At 37.7% G+C, this 17,590-nt stretch overlaps 3 protein-coding genes across 5 annotated transcripts; 2 read left to right on the top strand and 1 right to left on the bottom strand.

Annotated features, from left to right (window-relative positions):
• The first annotated feature begins 3,681 nt into the window (after positions 1-3,681).
• LOC111248693 (cytoplasmic 60S subunit biogenesis factor ZNF622) lies at positions 3,682-8,100 on the top strand. The gene is made up of 8 exons (XM_022801456.2): positions 3,682-3,989; positions 4,940-5,129; positions 5,270-5,488; positions 6,025-6,108; positions 6,350-6,458; positions 6,691-6,973; positions 7,246-7,369; positions 7,750-8,100. Exons 1-8 carry the CDS (start codon positions 3,892-3,894, stop codon positions 7,855-7,857), a joined length of 1,215 nt encoding a protein of 404 aa, XP_022657191.1. The 5' UTR covers positions 3,682-3,891; the 3' UTR covers positions 7,858-8,100.
• A 661-nt stretch (positions 8,101-8,761) lies between these two features.
• LOC111249196 (26S proteasome non-ATPase regulatory subunit 9) lies at positions 8,762-12,216 on the bottom strand. 3 transcript variants are annotated; one of them, XM_022802752.2, is made up of 5 exons: positions 11,595-12,216; positions 10,543-10,710; positions 10,177-10,281; positions 9,691-9,853; positions 8,762-9,156 (listed from the first exon to the last, which is right to left on the bottom strand). In XM_022802752.2, the coding sequence occupies exons 2-5, from the start codon at positions 10,705-10,707 to the stop codon at positions 8,999-9,001; spliced, it is 591 nt and encodes a 196-aa protein (XP_022658487.1). In that variant the 5' UTR covers positions 10,708-10,710; positions 11,595-12,216; the 3' UTR covers positions 8,762-8,998. The 3 variants fall into 3 exon arrangements, with proteins under 3 accessions (XP_022658487.1, XP_022658486.1, XP_022658485.1); XM_022802751.2 differs by having other exon boundaries at positions 10,543-10,707; positions 11,156-11,673; XM_022802750.2 differs by having other exon boundaries at positions 11,156-11,672.
• Positions 11,760-16,441, top strand: LOC111250141 (uncharacterized). Its single transcript, XM_086987215.1, has 7 exons — positions 11,760-11,778; positions 12,589-12,662; positions 13,131-13,287; positions 13,782-14,102; positions 14,675-14,838; positions 15,323-15,612; positions 15,777-16,441. The coding sequence occupies exons 2-7, from the start codon at positions 12,608-12,610 to the stop codon at positions 16,086-16,088; spliced, it is 1,299 nt and encodes a 432-aa protein (XP_086843341.1). The 5' UTR covers positions 11,760-11,778; positions 12,589-12,607; the 3' UTR covers positions 16,089-16,441.
• Positions 16,442-17,590: the final 1,149 nt, after the last annotated feature.

A 17,590-nucleotide genomic window follows, 5' to 3' on the forward strand; every position in this document is an offset into this window, starting at 1 on the left:
GAGATGTGTTAGAAAGTCCGACGTTTCCTGATCTTTCGGTTTGATCCTTCAGTTTTGACGAATCGAAATCCTTGAAGCCTATGTAGCTAACTTCGTCCAGCGAGAGTTCGTCAAAGACTTCGTATCTCCTTCGTTTTTCACAAGCATCTATCATCACTGCCTTTTGCCAGTTGAAGTTTGTAATATCATCTGTGGTGTTTCGTTGTAACGTTATCTTTAATTGAGATAGAATAATCCAGTGCAAGTAACTACTGAATAATAATTGATCGCTTGTAGCTGGTCATATTCCACGCCTAGCTGTTTTTACGTTGATTAATCCGGTATTGTGCACATTATATGTCAGGATATAGAAACTTTTTGGGGTATTACAATAAAGTTGTGCTGATTACATTTAACTCATCCCATTCGATCCCATAGCGCGTCCGCTATTGTCTGGCCAGTCGACAGACTCGAGCGAAATTAATTTTGTTCCATCACATCAATCAATTCATCTCTGTAGTTATCGTTGTATATTGGTACCGCGAACGTCATACAATTTTTCAGTTTATGATATTATTTTATTGCTGGCCATCGTGTTTTGTGGATTTCCAATTTGAAATACTACGAAAAGAATTGAAGATTACGATTACAGCTCTTCTAAAGTTAAGCTGTTATTTTGTCTCTAGCCTAATTTAAACCGGACTGGCAAAACACGCTGTCACTTTAGTGAACTATTACAGTAACAAAGTAAACTCGCAAATCGTTTTACTGAATCGCGCGTCTTATTTGATCGGTGTCTTTCCGAACAGAAAAACAATTCTGAATAGGCGTGATTGAACGACTGTGTTACTTCACTGAAAATCAGCTGCCGGACAATCCAACCGGGAAAGTCATTGGAACGGGCAAGGGAACTTTCAGCGTCTCATGGCGAAGGAAACGTCTGGCAAAATTATGGGCTCTATATTTCAACGAAAACTAAGGGAAAAACATACTCGGCACGAGTCTATTACGTTACAAGCTAAGGCTTTACTAGGTTTTCATAGAAATATTTGAACTTTTGTTCATAAACCAGTTTCGTTAATTTCTCGGCAAGATATAGTGATCTTAACGAGGTTAATAAGATGTGTAAATCTGAAAAACATCGGTAAAATAACATCGATAAAAAGGCTCCCTTACTTTGAGATGTTCTGTAAACTTTCAAAGCAACGCGTAAACATCAATGGGTTCAAAGAAAGCAAGTACTTATTACAGCGTTGTGCATTCTGCATTTAGCTATTTCAAACTGCAGACGAATTTGCCGAACACACACAGTATCAATATTGTACTAAAAGCAGCAAATTTTATCTTACGTTTTGAACACTGAGTCAATCAGAACAGTGCTTTCTTTACAAGCTAAAAACAAAAAATACACTCTTGGGGATTTTTTTTACATCAATCGGACACTTTCAACAAAATATCATGTCAGGCAGTTTTGTTTAGCTTCTCAACAGAATGAACGAAGCAGATCGGAAATACGAGTATCCTTTGGAAAATAGTATGTTTATTAAGCCTCACTTTAAATAACCTCAGCGATGTAAAGCAGCAAGACAAGTGGTGCCGTCTCGGTCGAACTACACACAGTCTAACTCACCTAGTTTCGGCCGCAAGGAGTTACTGAACAAGCTTCTGCAAGAAAAACGTTTTAAAGAAACTAAAAGGAAAGCGGTCACCTACCGCACTTACGACTTTTTCCGACGGACCCTCTGTGAATGCTCCAAAAGCAAGACAACAGGCACGGGCTTAGTTCTTTAAAATATTTGCGCAGAACTGTACAAAAGGACTTTACAGGGTTCTTGATAAAACGGCATTTTTAGTCGATTCTTGTGAAAATTATTTCCTCTGCGTCCTCTATTATGCTTTAGGAATGTTCACATGAGCTAAATTGTATTAGCACTGGTGAAAGTTCTCTGAAGTAGCTATTCTACCAGCCGCTAAATTAAAATCAATTTCGTTTATCATACATGCCGCGGGACGATTCTTTTCGAATGGTGGCATTATCAAAGTGAGGGTGCCAATGCCTGCGGTACAAAAGCTGAGAGAAGATAAAACGATTTATTAGACAAATAGTATATAAGACAATATCGAAAAGCTCACAAAAGACGACCGTTGTTTGATTATGCCCGGGTTCTATTAGTTCAGGAACGCTTGTGAAAACGTTTGCACCTTGTTGTTAAATAGGTAATTGGAACACGCTTGTTGTTAATTAAAAGCGTTCGTTTATTATCGTTTACCCTTTAAGCATAAGATAACATGAATCAGCAACGCATTTGCTAATTGAATACAAGAGTCCTAACACTGCTCAAACCTGCATCGGAACTGACAAATAGCAAGAGGTCATTGAAATTATCAATCAATACTCTTAGGTGTATCATTATCAAATGATGCGACTTTGACATGCTGTTTAATGAATTGCACTTTAGCCTGAAGAGAGTCCAGTTCCCTCTGGATCATTGCCGAACGAACTTCACCCCCTTCATTGTTGTTTCGGAGCATCTGAAATTGTAGATCATCGTATTTTTAGTTGGCTAAAAATCTCCTTATCTTGGTTGTTTTATTTACAGAAAAATGTCTTTTTTCTGTATCATAAAACATATCGACGTAGATTAATTTATGAATTTTTATTTCCCCAACATAAGGTTTATCAGATTTTATTTAACTTAATGTGTTTATCCATCTTTCATTACATTTGATTTCAAGATCTGCCGGATTTACTTGTACAAATATTTATAGAAAAATACTGTATACTACGTTACCAACAAGTATTTAATTACATTTAAAAGTCCTGGTTCTTGTGCATATATATATATCAAAAAATAATCATCTTACTCACTCACAGGCATTTGCTTTTTTTGTATAGCAAGTAATCAATATGTCTACATAATACATATATTTTGACAGAAAATTATGAATTATATAGACATAAGCATATATTGTTGTACCAACATAGTTTCTGACAATAAAAAATACTTAGTATTAGATTAATAAACCTCATAAATAGTGGATAGGCTTATTCAAAAATTAGCATGAATGCACTTCCACATTTTTTTAAAGAAGTATTGTTTATCCATCCCATTCCGAGCTCGCTCGATATTTTGTCTTAAATTAACATTAATTATTATCTGGAAATGTAAACGAAAATCAAATTTAGTAAGTCTTTTCTTACCTTTAATTGATAATCCATTTCGACAAATTGCGATATAGACTCCATCTTTTCATTGGAACCCTCGGCTAGTGCCCGGATATCACTAATAGCCTTCTCAAATTGAGCGGCAAGAGCTTCTTTTAAACTTTCCATTCTGGTGCATCTAATAAAAGCACTCGCTGCAATTACAATGTTTTGATGAATCAACGTAAAATTCGAATGTTCAATAAGGTCTCGATTTGAAAAAGAAAACTAGTGATTTTTAAACATACTTGATTTAGTTGAAGTCGGCTAATCATAAGCTATTTTCTTCAATCTCAGCAATGTCTATGAAATTCACGCATCGTTCAAACGTCTTTTTTTATGTCATATTCTAAACAGTCCAAAGCAGAGACAAACATATGCGACGCATTATAAATTTGGCGGGCTCCTATTATAAATCATGGCTTAGCTTCAACTGACTTTTCAAAATAGCGCTGTCTAGGTGCCCATCATCTAGATCACACATGGATGTCGCTTAAGCGGCTTCCTGAGTATATTATAATCATTCGAGCATCTTAAGCGAACACTTGGTAATACTGTCAGTCATAACTTCTTGTACCGAAATCATGTTCTCCTAACTCCTAATATACTCTTTTACACTTTAGAGTTGAGCGCGGAGTGATACAGAAGCACAGAACATCGTGGTGAAGCGAAAATAGGTATTATCGTGGCGGAATTACCGAATAGCCATGGCCCAGGTCGGATCGCAATTTACGTGTTTGACGTGCAAACTCATATTCACCTCCGGTGAACTTCAAAGAAACCATTATCGATGCGATTGGCACCGGTTAGTAAACGGCATAAGTTTAAAGACCTCAAGTAAGCTGACTGCAAGCGGCGAAAGGTGTGCCAAAACTATTGGATTAAGCCGTTGCACCAAAAGCGCCGAAAGGATTTCGAAACGAAGAAAAAATATGTTGACAGACATCTATTTTATTAATGTATTCAATGATTCCAGTGACGACAGTGGGTCGTGATAGCGTACAGCAGTTGGCATCAATATTAACCCTTTATGATATGAGAAATAACATGGATAGATCTTGCAGGTTTTTTGTACATCGCCGTTGGTGATTTCGATGTCAGTTAAATATGTAACAATCACTTTTTAACGCAAAACAGTTCTAGTTTAACCTGTGAACCGTCTCATACAGTAGCACGAAAGAGTATTGGTGCAACACTAGTTTCTTTGTATCATTGTTGCGCCCTTAAAAAGCAGTACGTAAATATACTACAAACCACTAAACACTTTTCCAGACCTCTGTAATTCGACTAATGTATTGAGAATATTATTAATTTTGGCAGTATGCATGGATACATTTTTACAAAAAGTTATGTAGGTTTTGTTAATCTTTTAATAGTTAAGACAAATCTAGTCCTTACGACTATATTTAAGACTATACAAGAAGACCATATTTTTTAAGGACTAATACCTCTTAGTAGCAATATTGCCATTAGAGAATTGGACCATGATAAAGAGAAGACTTCCGAATACATTATAACCTTATGGTGCAGCAATATTTACGCTGGTTAAATATACTGTGTGAGGTTCCAAAACGTTTGAATAGGACACTTAGGTTCAGTCGAGCATTGAGCTACAATATGTACGAAATACTCAATAATCCAATACAGTAAAAAGTGTTGTGTCAAGTCTCCAAACTTTATATGTTCTCAGTTCAGTTACTTCGGATCGTAGAACTATAAAAATAGCACACCAATATATTAATTTTTGTTGGTCAGGTACAATCTCAAAAGAAAGAGTGCAGCATTACCATCGGTAACCGCCGAGGATTTCATCGCCAAGGTAGCCGCTTCACAAAAGTTTAACCAGACCACTACTAATGAGCGTGCCCATTGCCCCGATTGCAAAAAATCATTCAATAGCGTGCAAACTTTGAAAAATCACCTTAATTCCAAAGCTCATCGAAAGGTAAGCAGTAGACATGCTTGTAACTGTCATTTTCTCTATAATTATCATACTATAATCATAAAGCCTAATATAAAATTGAATTACTCCTTCATGTTATTAAATGGTTTCAATATATTCGGAATATCTTTATATTTTCATAGGAGGTAAAGAAAGCTTTTGTTTTAACTGAGAGCGATGCGTCTGAGGATTCGGGCCGGCGAACCTATCGAAACGTGCCTCTACGAATTCGTACGCCGGTTACCGAACGGATAGACCCCGCCAAGCAATTCAGTTCTATTTCGGCTGATAACGAGGAAGACTGGGAAGATATCGACGACGTCGAAGAGAATGAGTCATATGAAGAAATCGATGGAGAACAGGTGATAATTTGCCGATAAAAAGATGATGGTAAATTATAGCATTCCAGTTTGTTGCTGGTAGGAGAGCAAAGCTCAATGCTGTGAGTTAATTGAAAACGTATTTTCTCAACGCAAACCTAGGAAGTGCGGATAAGAGCCGTACTTAGCTTCGCTTAACGAGCGAGAGTCCGAGGTGGAAAGGCATAACTTATGGAATTATTAGATTTAAGCTTAGCAGTGTTTCTAGCCTAAGTAAATTGTTGCCATGTTCGATTACTATATACGCAAGATTTTAGAAAATATACAACTGAACTTCACCGTTCTTTTTAGACTGGATCCTGCATCGTTCTTTTTCAGTAGCTTACGCAAGCTTTGTAAAAGCACCTGTGCGGAGATCGAAAATGTACTGGACGAACCAACATTCCGGCTTCACAAAGAGACATTTTAATATCAAGCTGTGCTTTGGTACTGTAGAGATATTTATTATAAGGCTATGTTTTTCTTTTTCTAATTTGCTCATGGCAATATTTCGGTTAATGTTCTCTTTCTTGCGATAGAATTCGTCTTCGCCAGAGTTGTTGCCACCTGAACCCGAATTAACTGACTGTATTCCAATCCATGTATGCCTGTTCTGTAACAAGGTAAGTATACGGTATGGATACGATTGCGGAAGATTATGAAGCACGAATTGAATAAATCACAAGAATGCGTCATGATACTTTTTATTATTTTTTTTTCTTTTTTTTACTTTTTATTATTATTATGTCTTGAACGTGTACGTTTAGGAGATACTCAACGGATTGATTAAACCACCTGAATATATTTGGTCACCTGATTTAGTCGCTTCGATTGACTTCGTCTAACAAATGTTTTATATTACAGGTGTCAAAAAATATGGAGAAAAACATAGAACATATGGCAATCAGTCACTCATTCTTCGTTCCAGACGCTGAGTATCTGATAAACCCCGAAGGACTTCTCATCTATCTTGGTAAGGGCACAAAGCACGACTATGTTCATTTCAGTGGCATCTAAAACAACTAACAGTAACCTCCTCACTAAAGCTCGGTACGTTCTACCTAAAATTACTCGGGAAAGAAGTCTCTCTTGATCTCTCCTCTGCAAACTGACATGATGTACGTAATTTTCATTTTTCAGAACTGTTTTTATATTTGGTTAGGCGTTTTACCTTTCACCTTTGTTCGTTTTCACCGGTACTTTAGGTTACAAGATCGGCGAATTAAAAGTATGCCTGCTTTGTGACAACGATGAGAAGACGCCGTTCCGATCGATACTAGCGGTCCAGCAACACATGATCGACCTAGGACACACGAGCATCTCCTTGGATTCGCCACTAGAATATTCGAATTTCTATGACTATAGTTCAACTCACCCTGATGGCGCTGATCCCGATGAGGAATTTGATCCGGAGATACTGTATGAAAATGATGACTGGACGCTTCAATTGCCATCGGGCGCATATATTGGTCATCGAGCGCTCATGAGGTATGATGTGAGGTTATTTAAAGATTCACAGGACGTGTATTAAGTGTGCTGAAATCATGTGTAATTTTTTCTGCCGCTGGTAAATTAAAGTTTTAGCATTTGGTCAGTTCAAGTATGACGTAAATTAATTGAACACAATTGGCTTGTGTAAGGTATTTAGAAAAGCCAGTTACACTTCATACACATTGCTACAGTAATGAGTATGATATATAATTTTTTCTCACACAATTATTCATTTTTTACGAATTTGAATCTTTTTTCCGACTATATAGGTATTATCGTCAACGCTATTCGCACGAAACTGCTTCGACGAATGGGCAACACTTAGTTGTTTTCGAAAAGTACAAAGCTCTCGGCTGGGCCAACGCGATTACGACAATGCAAGCCCGTATGAAGGTAAGGAAACTGCATTTTTATTGGCGAGTGTGTTAACCTTTATTTTTATAGGTTTCGTAGGTCATTTTCTCATAGTAAATATAAAAGTGGAAACAGTATTAATGATATGTTAACATGTTTTTGTAAGAGTTCGTACAAATTAAAATCGTAATTTATACCTAAACTTTTTGTATTTTCTTCAACAATAACTTGCTGCTATTTCGTTAAACTGCTTGCTTTACATTTAAAAAATTTTTAATGCATACTCTACTAACCGATTTAACATTATGCGTTATTCGCGATTGTAGTACATAAATAATTATAAGGATCATAAAAATAGTAACAAAAAAAAATTGTTTTATCATGACCACATCATTATTTCCATTTTATCAATATTATAGGCCCGTGACCAGAAGGTCGAGCAGCGCCTGCTTGCCCGGAAAGAACTAGCGGTTAAACTCAAAGACCCGATGATGCGTCACCAGAAGAACAAATTAAGCTACCGATAATAAAATAGTTGTAGAAGTTAGCGTATATGCTAATACTGTTGTTGTGTAAACCTTTATTGAGAACTAGCGTTAACTATTCAGTGAGGCGTTGAACAACCATCAGGGAATATATATGTCTTGCGTAGAATAATTTTGAGCAAAGCGTATATAATGTCGAAGATCATCAAAGTTGTTACTCTGTACAATAAATCTGCTACGAATATCATATAGCCCACTATAATAATAAAATGTTCTTATTTTCAATTTTATATTCATTTCAATGCAGTTTAGTGCAAAGCTCAATGGTAGATAATATAATATCAGGTCGCTTTACTTCTCCATGAACATTACATTTAGGTTTACTAGCTTGTACGGCTCAGGAAGATGTTGTATTGTGCGGACCTTTTTCTACTATTCGTAGTACAGGCCATGTTGGCACACTATTTTACACTGCTACGTTTTGCCGTGTGAGGGAGCTTAACGTACAAATCACATGGTATATTGACAGATAAATCTGCGTATTTATATTGAGCTTCATAAGAAAACTGAAGAAATTGATTAATTGGAAGCGAGAATATTTAAAACGGATATATGGACTTAACTGATCCAGTATTGCATAAAGAAAAATCTCGTTAAAAACACCTTGCCTCCTGATGACTACTTTTGCATGCCCTCGGTAATAATAAGCAAAAACTTACTACACAGCCACAGCTAAGGGCTTGAGTACGAAGTCCTTAATATCAGACGGGAAGAACCTATTGTCTCACGCTTTTTTTCATTTCAAGCATTTCCTCCTTCAAGTTCCTCCATCCGAAAGGGCCTAAGCTAAACTTGTACTTATATAGGACTTTAGGGCAGAAGCACTTCGGGTCTAGCTCTAAATAACTAGTTATATATTTTCTTATAAGAAATTTTTCCAGAAAGATTTTCTTAAATAAACATGTTTATTTTCATGCACAAACACACAAGCGCACACGATGCTCATAATATTACATGGCGATAATAATACCGAAGTACGACAACATTTTATTTCTTTTCGGTTCTGTATAAGTTTTCCTTTACCGTTCAGCTTTAGTTCTGTCGTTACTCTTTTGAGGGTTTAGACAGATATAAGTGTATTGTCGAAAGATGTTGTACTATTTTGGGAATCGGTCTGGAATTCCTATAGGGGAACGATTTTACAACCAAGTACACCCTGACCGCTCCAGCTTTTCGGAACTAACAAAATGTCGTACTGCGCAAGGGAAAGACCTCGGAGAAGTCGAATCTTAAGCGCTTTGCCGATAGAGTTCTGTACCAATCCCGCGATGGACATCATTCCTGAAATAGCGACCATATACATTAAACGGGTTTCAACAACCTTTACTTTTGAAGAGATGGTCATTGATCATATTTACGATCGAAACTGCTACTCAGTGTATTTCTAATATAAGATGATCACTAATCTACCTCAAATCACCTTAAAAGATAAAACAAGGCTACGCTGATCGAGAAGAGAAAAATATCTACATGCTCTGTCTCCTAAATTACTGAGGAATGAAGTTTGCCGGTAGGAAAAGAATGTTTATTAGGCAAGTCAGCTAATTCCAGTGTATTATGATGTTAGTTAAACAAATACGAAGCAATAGTTTTTTTACACATGTCCTGATAAGCGCACTCACAATGCATTTATTTGTTTGAAAAGCTCATACTATAAATAATCAGGCTTACCAATGGCCTAGAAAAAATTCACGTTAATTAATCGTTAACGAAATCCGCGTACAAAATGCGCGAGACTTTTGCGTTTTAGACTATCTGCTCAAACTATAACTGGAACACAAAGGCAGAAGAAGTTTATAACGTAAAGGTTCCTACCATTAAAGTTGTCAATGTGAATACTGCCGAAGTTCGTGATGAGATCTTCTGATCGAAGCCCAGCTTGATCGGCTGGTGATCCCCGTTCAACGGACGATATTCGGGCGAACGCTTTCAGTCGCCGAGTTTCGGCATCGGTTTCGCTCGTACTGGTCGCCCCAGACTGCAAAAACCCAGACAACGTACAGCATACATACATAGGTAGTTCCAGCTTCTTTTGATTTCGGTGAATAAACTGCCATATTAAAGGAATTGTTCTTTTGTCAAAATGGCCGAAAAGATTGTTGGTCATGTTACAAACAAACGGTATGATCAGGGCTAAAACATAAATTTAAATTCTAGAAGTGTCTGCAAGGCTAACTCTCCCTCATTTCGAAAGATCAGGGAAAATGGTATCCTTCTCTAATTTTCTAATTTTTTTAGCATCCTCTAATACTTTAATCTTTTACAAATACATCGTATCTGCTTTTCAATACAATTTCCTACCTCCGCACGCTCTGCATGCAGCCGATGCAAGCCTTCCTCGATTTTTCTCGTTACTTCCTTAAGGTCATTCTGCAAACAAATAATATCGTGCCGTGCCTTGCGAACCTAAAAGCATCAATCAGAGTTATAGTCTTAAATAGAATAGGCTTAACACGGAATAAGCTAGTAGACTATGGGAATCGATCAAGTGCCTCTTCTATTAGTTAATTTATATTTGAGCAAAACACAGCTGATTATTTGAACTATCGTGAAACGTTATTAAAATCTCGCTGCAAATTAAAAATTAATTAAAAAATGCAAATAAAAAAAGTATATTCCCTTCACATAAGTGCAAACGAAGGCGTTCAAACTGAATGAAAAACACACCTGGTATACGTCGATATCATTACGAGGGTATCCATCTCTGTCGACTAAAGGCTCCGTCATACCCACCCCATTCGTGGATAACACTCCACCAAGTATATTAATCTTTTGCTCGATGTTGACTTTAACGACCATTAGGTTCCGTACGTTCAATTCGTGGTCTATCATCTTCTGGAAACCGAGCGTGGAGTAAAATTGGTGTAAAAAAATTAATAAACGTAACTGCTGCGGACAGCTTGAAGTAAAGTGAAAACACTATTTCACGTAACTTACCATAAGAAAAACAGGTTAAAATAACGACAAAAAACCACCGTTCTTTGCGATGATGCTCCTATGAATACTAAAGAACTTCTGGATTATCATTTACAAAACTTGCCGACAGTGTGACACAACCATTACCTTTTTATTAGAACACATTCGCAGTATATACAAGATAGCAAGAAAGCTAATGTATCCCACATACAGAGCCTTATTTTCTCTTCAACTTGTTCAAATTTGTCAAGCGCATGCTCTATATTGATTTTTTTTCTTTACTAAGTAGCCTATATTTACTTATTTATTTCCAAATCAAGAGTTGTGTACAAATATTTGAAAGTTTTCCTAAAAATAAACGAACCTGAAGGGCCTCCGTGGCCATTGGCCGGGGGGAGGTACCAGTTCTTTCGCGGCGAGACGAAATTTTGAGGGTGCAATGCAACTAACCAAAGCTGACACAGGCTGGCGAGAGGAAATATGAGCGCCGTAATAAAGCCTTATCTAGTTTCTACCTTAATAGTAGTATTTTGCACACATTACGATTCGATGTTCATTACACTATAACTCCAGGAATCTACATTATATTTAATTTTCTGCACCTCTTTACGAAAGCACCATCCGACTTCACAGAGTTCAGTGGACACAACGTCAGATTCGGTGCGCACTCAAATATTGTGGTTTACATATGAAGCTTCGTCTTGTTCGTAAGCTGTTGTTGAGACTTCGGATACACCGTCCGACTGATATTCAGAACTACTTTAGAGTAAATCGACGCCAAAATGAATTAGGTTTCAACTCACTCCCAATGGCTCCAGTGAAGATTTTCTTATTCGCTGAGCGTAATGTGTTTATCAGCGCAGAAATCAGCTGTCTGATTCCATTGCATTACCTCGCCGGCTCCTGGACATAGCATTAGCGTCACAAAGCGCGCTTTCCTTTCGAACAAAAACGACACACTTGTTTAAAGAGTTCGCCCAGGGAAATGTATACGACCTAGTGAATTATTATTGATTATGACCTTTATGTACAGAGAAAAGTATTTACTAAAAGAACTTCAGGAGCTATGCAACTAAACATCGTCTGTTTGCCTGATCACAGTTTTGAAATTTGCTTCATATATTCAAGTGTTTGAAAAGAATGTGTTATTTTGGACAAGAAATACTGCGGTGTTCTTTCAGTCGACATTTGTCAAGGCGGATATTCTTATGTAGTTTGAGCTTATTTTTCTTCTTGATACTGTTAGAGCTTTATCTAAATTTTGAGCTGTATGGATTCGCCTGGAACGAATATATATGATTATTGCCTAATCTCGCGCTTCTTTCGCAAATAAGTTGTGTTTGCGTGTCGGCTAAACGTTTTTGGACGCAGATATAGTCACGAATTGCGGCCATTGGTTATGCGGCTTCTTCAGTAATTTTCACAATGTCTGTATTCTTGCGTATCCATTGTATATTCAAGCGTAGCGTTATGTGAATTTCAATGATTACGAAATCAAATGAACTGCGGTTTAAATAGATTTGCTTTACTCATTTATGCGTTTAATAATGCGATCCTTTTCACAGACGATATTGCTTTTTTTGCACTGTAAGTCGGAAACGTGTAATTTGGGACATAGGATTTAATACAGTAAGAAGAAACCGTCAAAATTTCGTTTCAGGAGATGTTGGCCTGCATTGTAAAAAACGTTTGGTGGATAAAACGTATTTTTTATCATGTAATTTTAAACACGGTGATAAGTTCGTCTAGTTCGCTCTCTCAAGTCTGTCCTCTTATTATTTTATTTATCGCTTGCAGAAACTGCGAAATCATAAAGATGAAGTCTGCCAAGTCCAAATCTCGGCTTCAGTGGTTCGAACTGCCTCCTCCTCGTGAGTCCTTTCAAGTTCTGTCAATTGAGCCGTGCTGGAGCTATTTTATAAATCTAGAATACCGTCGTTATATGCGTAGTGTTTAGTCATTTAAGTAATTTATAAAATGATGCTAATGAAACGATGTATTACAATGTGTCTCTTCAATGGATATATTTGGAGTTCTTAGGATTCGTAGTTGGAATCAGATATTAGCCAAGCGGTAGGTGAGTGTCGTGATGCTCCGATGTTGGTAATTTTACGCATTGTGCTAATTTAAGTTAATAAGTTGCATAGGCTCTTCGTTTAGGGTTTAATACCTTTTGCTTTGATTCGTGTACATAAAGTACGGTATACGCTTTAATGGCGTTTAGTACAAGTTAAACTTTCGGCATTACATATAGAGCTCTGAACCTTCAGATTGAAGTCTTCTCGAGCACAGTAACTATAGAAACAACGTGTAAAGACAACGTCTGCTATATCCTTCAGGTAAAGTTCGTGGATGGGCCCATTTGTCCAACAAGTCGAAGCAGCGCCTTATATCTTTACTGCACAGTAGGGTACCCGTAGACCAGATTCCTACTGTACTTCAGGATGAAATCAAAGAGGATCCGGAGCGAATTCGGAGATATCTATGGAGTGTACAGTATGAGTCAGCCAAAATTGTAGAAGAATATTCTACATACAACAATACTAATTTATTAGGGACATTGCGTTTAGCCGTGTTGGCTGCTCGATAAGCAAATATTTTGTTGAAGCTGTTAAAAATAATGAGCTTACTCTGTCCTAGAGAAATTGACACAAAATATTTTTGAGAAATATACATTCATCAAACGATTTTCCAAATGATTTTTATAGACATCCTTTAATCTAAATCATATATATATATTTCTACGATCAGACAAATATTAGTTGATGTGTGAACTGAGTATATTTAAATATTGAATTTCAACTGAATTTTCCCAATCAGTGTGAGGGACACTTAAAGACGTTAGCGAAACGGCGTGTTTTGTCAACTAGCAAGAAGGTTTCTAAAATGTATGTATCGCAGAAATAAACGATATATAAAAAAAGAAGCTAATCTAGAGCCTTGTGGTGTATCCTTGCGTGTTGTAAATTTGTACTATGCGAACCATCCAGATCACGTCTGAAGAACCAACGGAAGTCTCGCCGAGACCCCAGATATGCCCCAGCAGATATTGTAGCCCTCATGCGATGGTCCATGGTGATCTCGAAAGAGCAACGGCGAAAGAATATTTCACATCCTCCGAATAGTGCGCCTCTCGTTCGAGCATTCATTAACAAAGCTGATCAGATCAGTAACGGGAACAGTAACATTTGGACGGATGAAAATGAAAAAGGGTCAACGACTGGAATGCCGTCTAGCGGCGGGCCCAGCACCAGCCACGCTGGAAATACGCGGCAGAACGCGATGAATTTTACGCTAGCCAATATGTATAGGTTGGTTACCCGTTATGTTTTACATATAGCGCACACGTCGTGCATATACAGTAACAAGTTATATTAGTTTCATTTAGTGAGAGTTGTCTGACACTGTTGTTTTTCAGGTACCGCACGAACTTTTTTCTTGTCTCACATGATATTCAAATTAGGCAACATAAGAAAGTAGATCTGGGCACTTTAATTTAATAAACGTTTTATAAAAGAACTTCTGGTCTGCCAAAGCTCTTTTTCATAACGCTATCTGGCAAGGCATATCCGAAAATCGTATTAGTTGAAAATGAACCAAACAGACCGGATTGACATAAGTCGAAAAACCATGCCATGCTTCTGGCATGCACAATGTGGAATTAAGGTAAAAGGAAAAAATAAGCCTGAGTGGTGTCACATTTTGCAGTTTTTGGATTTGGATACATTTTATTATCATAAAGTCGTTCTATTCGTATTATTATAAAGTAGTCTAGCAATAGGCGTACACTGCGTTGAGTAACATCGTCATTTAGATACTTCCATGGGAAAGCCTTAAAGTCTTGATATTTGCATGTGGCGTTTACACAATGCTCAATTTACAGATACATGGTTCAAGCGACTGAAGATTATGAACCGCCACGCACTGAATTAATGGCCGCCCTTTTGCGATTCTTCACTGAACGACTCTTGATGAGATTGGACGTGGCAAAAAATCGACCGGACGGCGACTGTATTGATGAGTTGATACGATTGTTGGCCAACAAAGGTAACATGATTAATGGAGGTAGTATCTAAGCAGTTTAGCGCTCAGATCATAATGATGGCACTAAGAATTTCGTTACGTACGTTTGTGTGTGAGGCCTATTTATGAAAGTGCTAAAAACGACCGCATTACATGTAACGAACTAAGTAGTTTATTCATAGAAGATAACAATACTACACAAACGTCAAACAGTTAGTTCTAATATATGTTATAAAATATAACTCCATCAGTGTAAGTGTTCCTAGCTGCCTCGCAACATTGATGTATTACAAAAACGCCATATACACAATTGAAATAGCAGGTTTTTGTCCTAGCTTTTAACTCTGATATAGGCACCACACTTTATATTGGATGTTTGGCTTAAGATTTTTTTAACTTTATGCTTAGATACCTAAAAAAAGATCACCTGTTTCTTCAATTATCTTGATTATACTAATATATATATATATATATATATATATAAACTGATTTTTGTGTTTTTTTACAGGTGAAACTATTGCCAACCTCCAAATTCGCGCCAGTGATCGCGTATATTGGTCAGGTCAGGGTCGACCTCCTCCAGGATGGGACCCTAAAGCCTATACAGATGCCATCTACAATCCACCAAGTGATACTGCGAACCTCGATAACCCAAGCACCGCTAGCGGGCAAGGAGCAGAGGCAGTTGACGGTACCTCATTTTCGGGCGAAAACTCAATAGCACCGATCGGTGGACTGCTCAGTCGAGCTGCGGCAGTATCAAACCTTCTGCAGATTCCACTAACATTGCTCAAAAAGGTCAGTAGACTCTTTTTTCGCAGACGAAGCGATAAATTGAATTTTTTTTAATAAGCATTCTGAAATACACGTTCATTACTGGGTTAATTTGGCGTTCCGAACACATTTGCCGCCATAGTTGCGCTATTCGACTGATCATGCGAATATTGATCGCTCAATTATAGGTAGCAGAGGTACTCACTGCCTCCGTACCGCCTCCGAAAGCATACGTTGGTCGAACACAGGAAAAAAACGCCCCGCAGCAGCAGCAAGAGTCCAATATCCATGTCGAGACGGAGCCGACAGCGCAGGCGACACTACAAGGATGCAGCGATTCGGCACGAATAGATCAGGTGATGGAACTTGTAGCAGAGTACCAACACGGCAAAGACGAGCCTGAAGAGTTACGGACACAGGACGCAAAACTGCAGCAATATTTGAACCATAGTGAGAGCGAAGATGATACTGGTGAGGTAGTTCTAGTGAGGATTGAGTAAAGTCCTTCCAAAAGCGTCAACTTAAACGTATTCAACTACGATGGTTCGTTGTTAGAGTTAGATTCGACGAGCGCTTCGAAGCTGTGTAGAAATCAGAAATTGTATGTACATTATAAGAGTAAAGATAAAAGACAATTATTCTTCCTCCGAAATAAAAGGACGACGAATCCAATATACTTGTGTTTATAGTGAACAGCAATGTAACAAGACAAGCCAGAACCGAATTGGCAATTAGTATGCAAGTCTGCTTTCCATACTCTAGGTACTGAACAGTGAGAGAGTTTTAACAACGAAAGCTTCTTGAACGTGTAAATATATAGCCATGCTGATATTATAAATAAGTTGAAGAAAAACCAACATTGTATTTAATTTGGTCAAGTTACCATGTTCTTAGCTTGACATCATAAAAACAAAGACTGTTCTAGAACTCTCTTGTATTGATCATACACTAAGTTGGGTAACTTTGAAGTAACATGAGAAAAGCGGTCTGAATATTTGGAATTGGTCAGTTCTCACAGTGCAGTTACACACTGCACCGCAGACTTCAGTAACGAAACATATTTATAATTGAGAGATAGATGTGGTTTGAAAAAGAACACCGAAATTTACGGGTTTATTCGTCAAAGTGCTGTTTCAAGACGTGGGCATTATTTGTTGCTTACGAAAATCTCGTTCGACGAGAAATTGATATAATTTTTCGTGAATGGCAATAAGCATCGGTTCTTTTAGTTCGTAGGATACTAGAATCAGCCAAGATCATTTTCAGCTTCGCATATAGTTATTATTGCTTAATAGTTCAACTTTAGGTAAACAGATTCTCGTTTTAGCGATAGCTCATACCACAAGATCACATTGATCGTGCTAAAAGCTACTTAAGCGAGAGGGATAACAACTATATAAATTGTCACTCACTAATTGAGTTATTGTAGCTTAGTATCAAAGCCAAACGTAGATTGAATTGATACACAAGGTCCTCGCATACTTCAAGGAAAACCGTATCCGGCGGCTGACTTTTCGTCAAGATTTTGCGTGTGAGCAATTTAAGCTATTCTCCGTTTATTTTCATGAAATTTAAAGATTTGCAGCAACGACCTCAATCACACCCATATAAATTGGGCTGTTGCAGCGAGGTACTATACATTCCCGTCTTCCAACACAACATCGAAAACAGAATTTGCAAAGGCTGTGGCGACATCGTTTAACAACAATACCTTTAAAGGCCTGTACGGGTCTTTCACAGGAATGGCACTGCATATTACAGGTCATTACCTCAACAGGTACCTCACCCATCTGCCGAAGTTCAACGGGTTCACCGACTTCTTTACGCTCCCAGACATAATGATTTCCTCGTCTTTGCCAAACTTCGATTTCATTTCGAAGTGCTAGCACTTCAAGTCGTTGAAGCACGGCCTGACAATTCGGTGCAGGACAGTATGGTGTGCCTCCTTGGTTGACATCGAATACCAAAACAGTGTGATACAGACATTTCTTACACACTCTAT

This window comes from Varroa destructor, unplaced genomic scaffold (genome assembly GCF_002443255.2).
Source record: "Varroa destructor unplaced genomic scaffold, Vdes_3.0 BEIS01000004.1, whole genome shotgun sequence".
Taxonomy (NCBI): Eukaryota; Metazoa; Arthropoda; class Arachnida; order Mesostigmata; family Varroidae; genus Varroa; species Varroa destructor.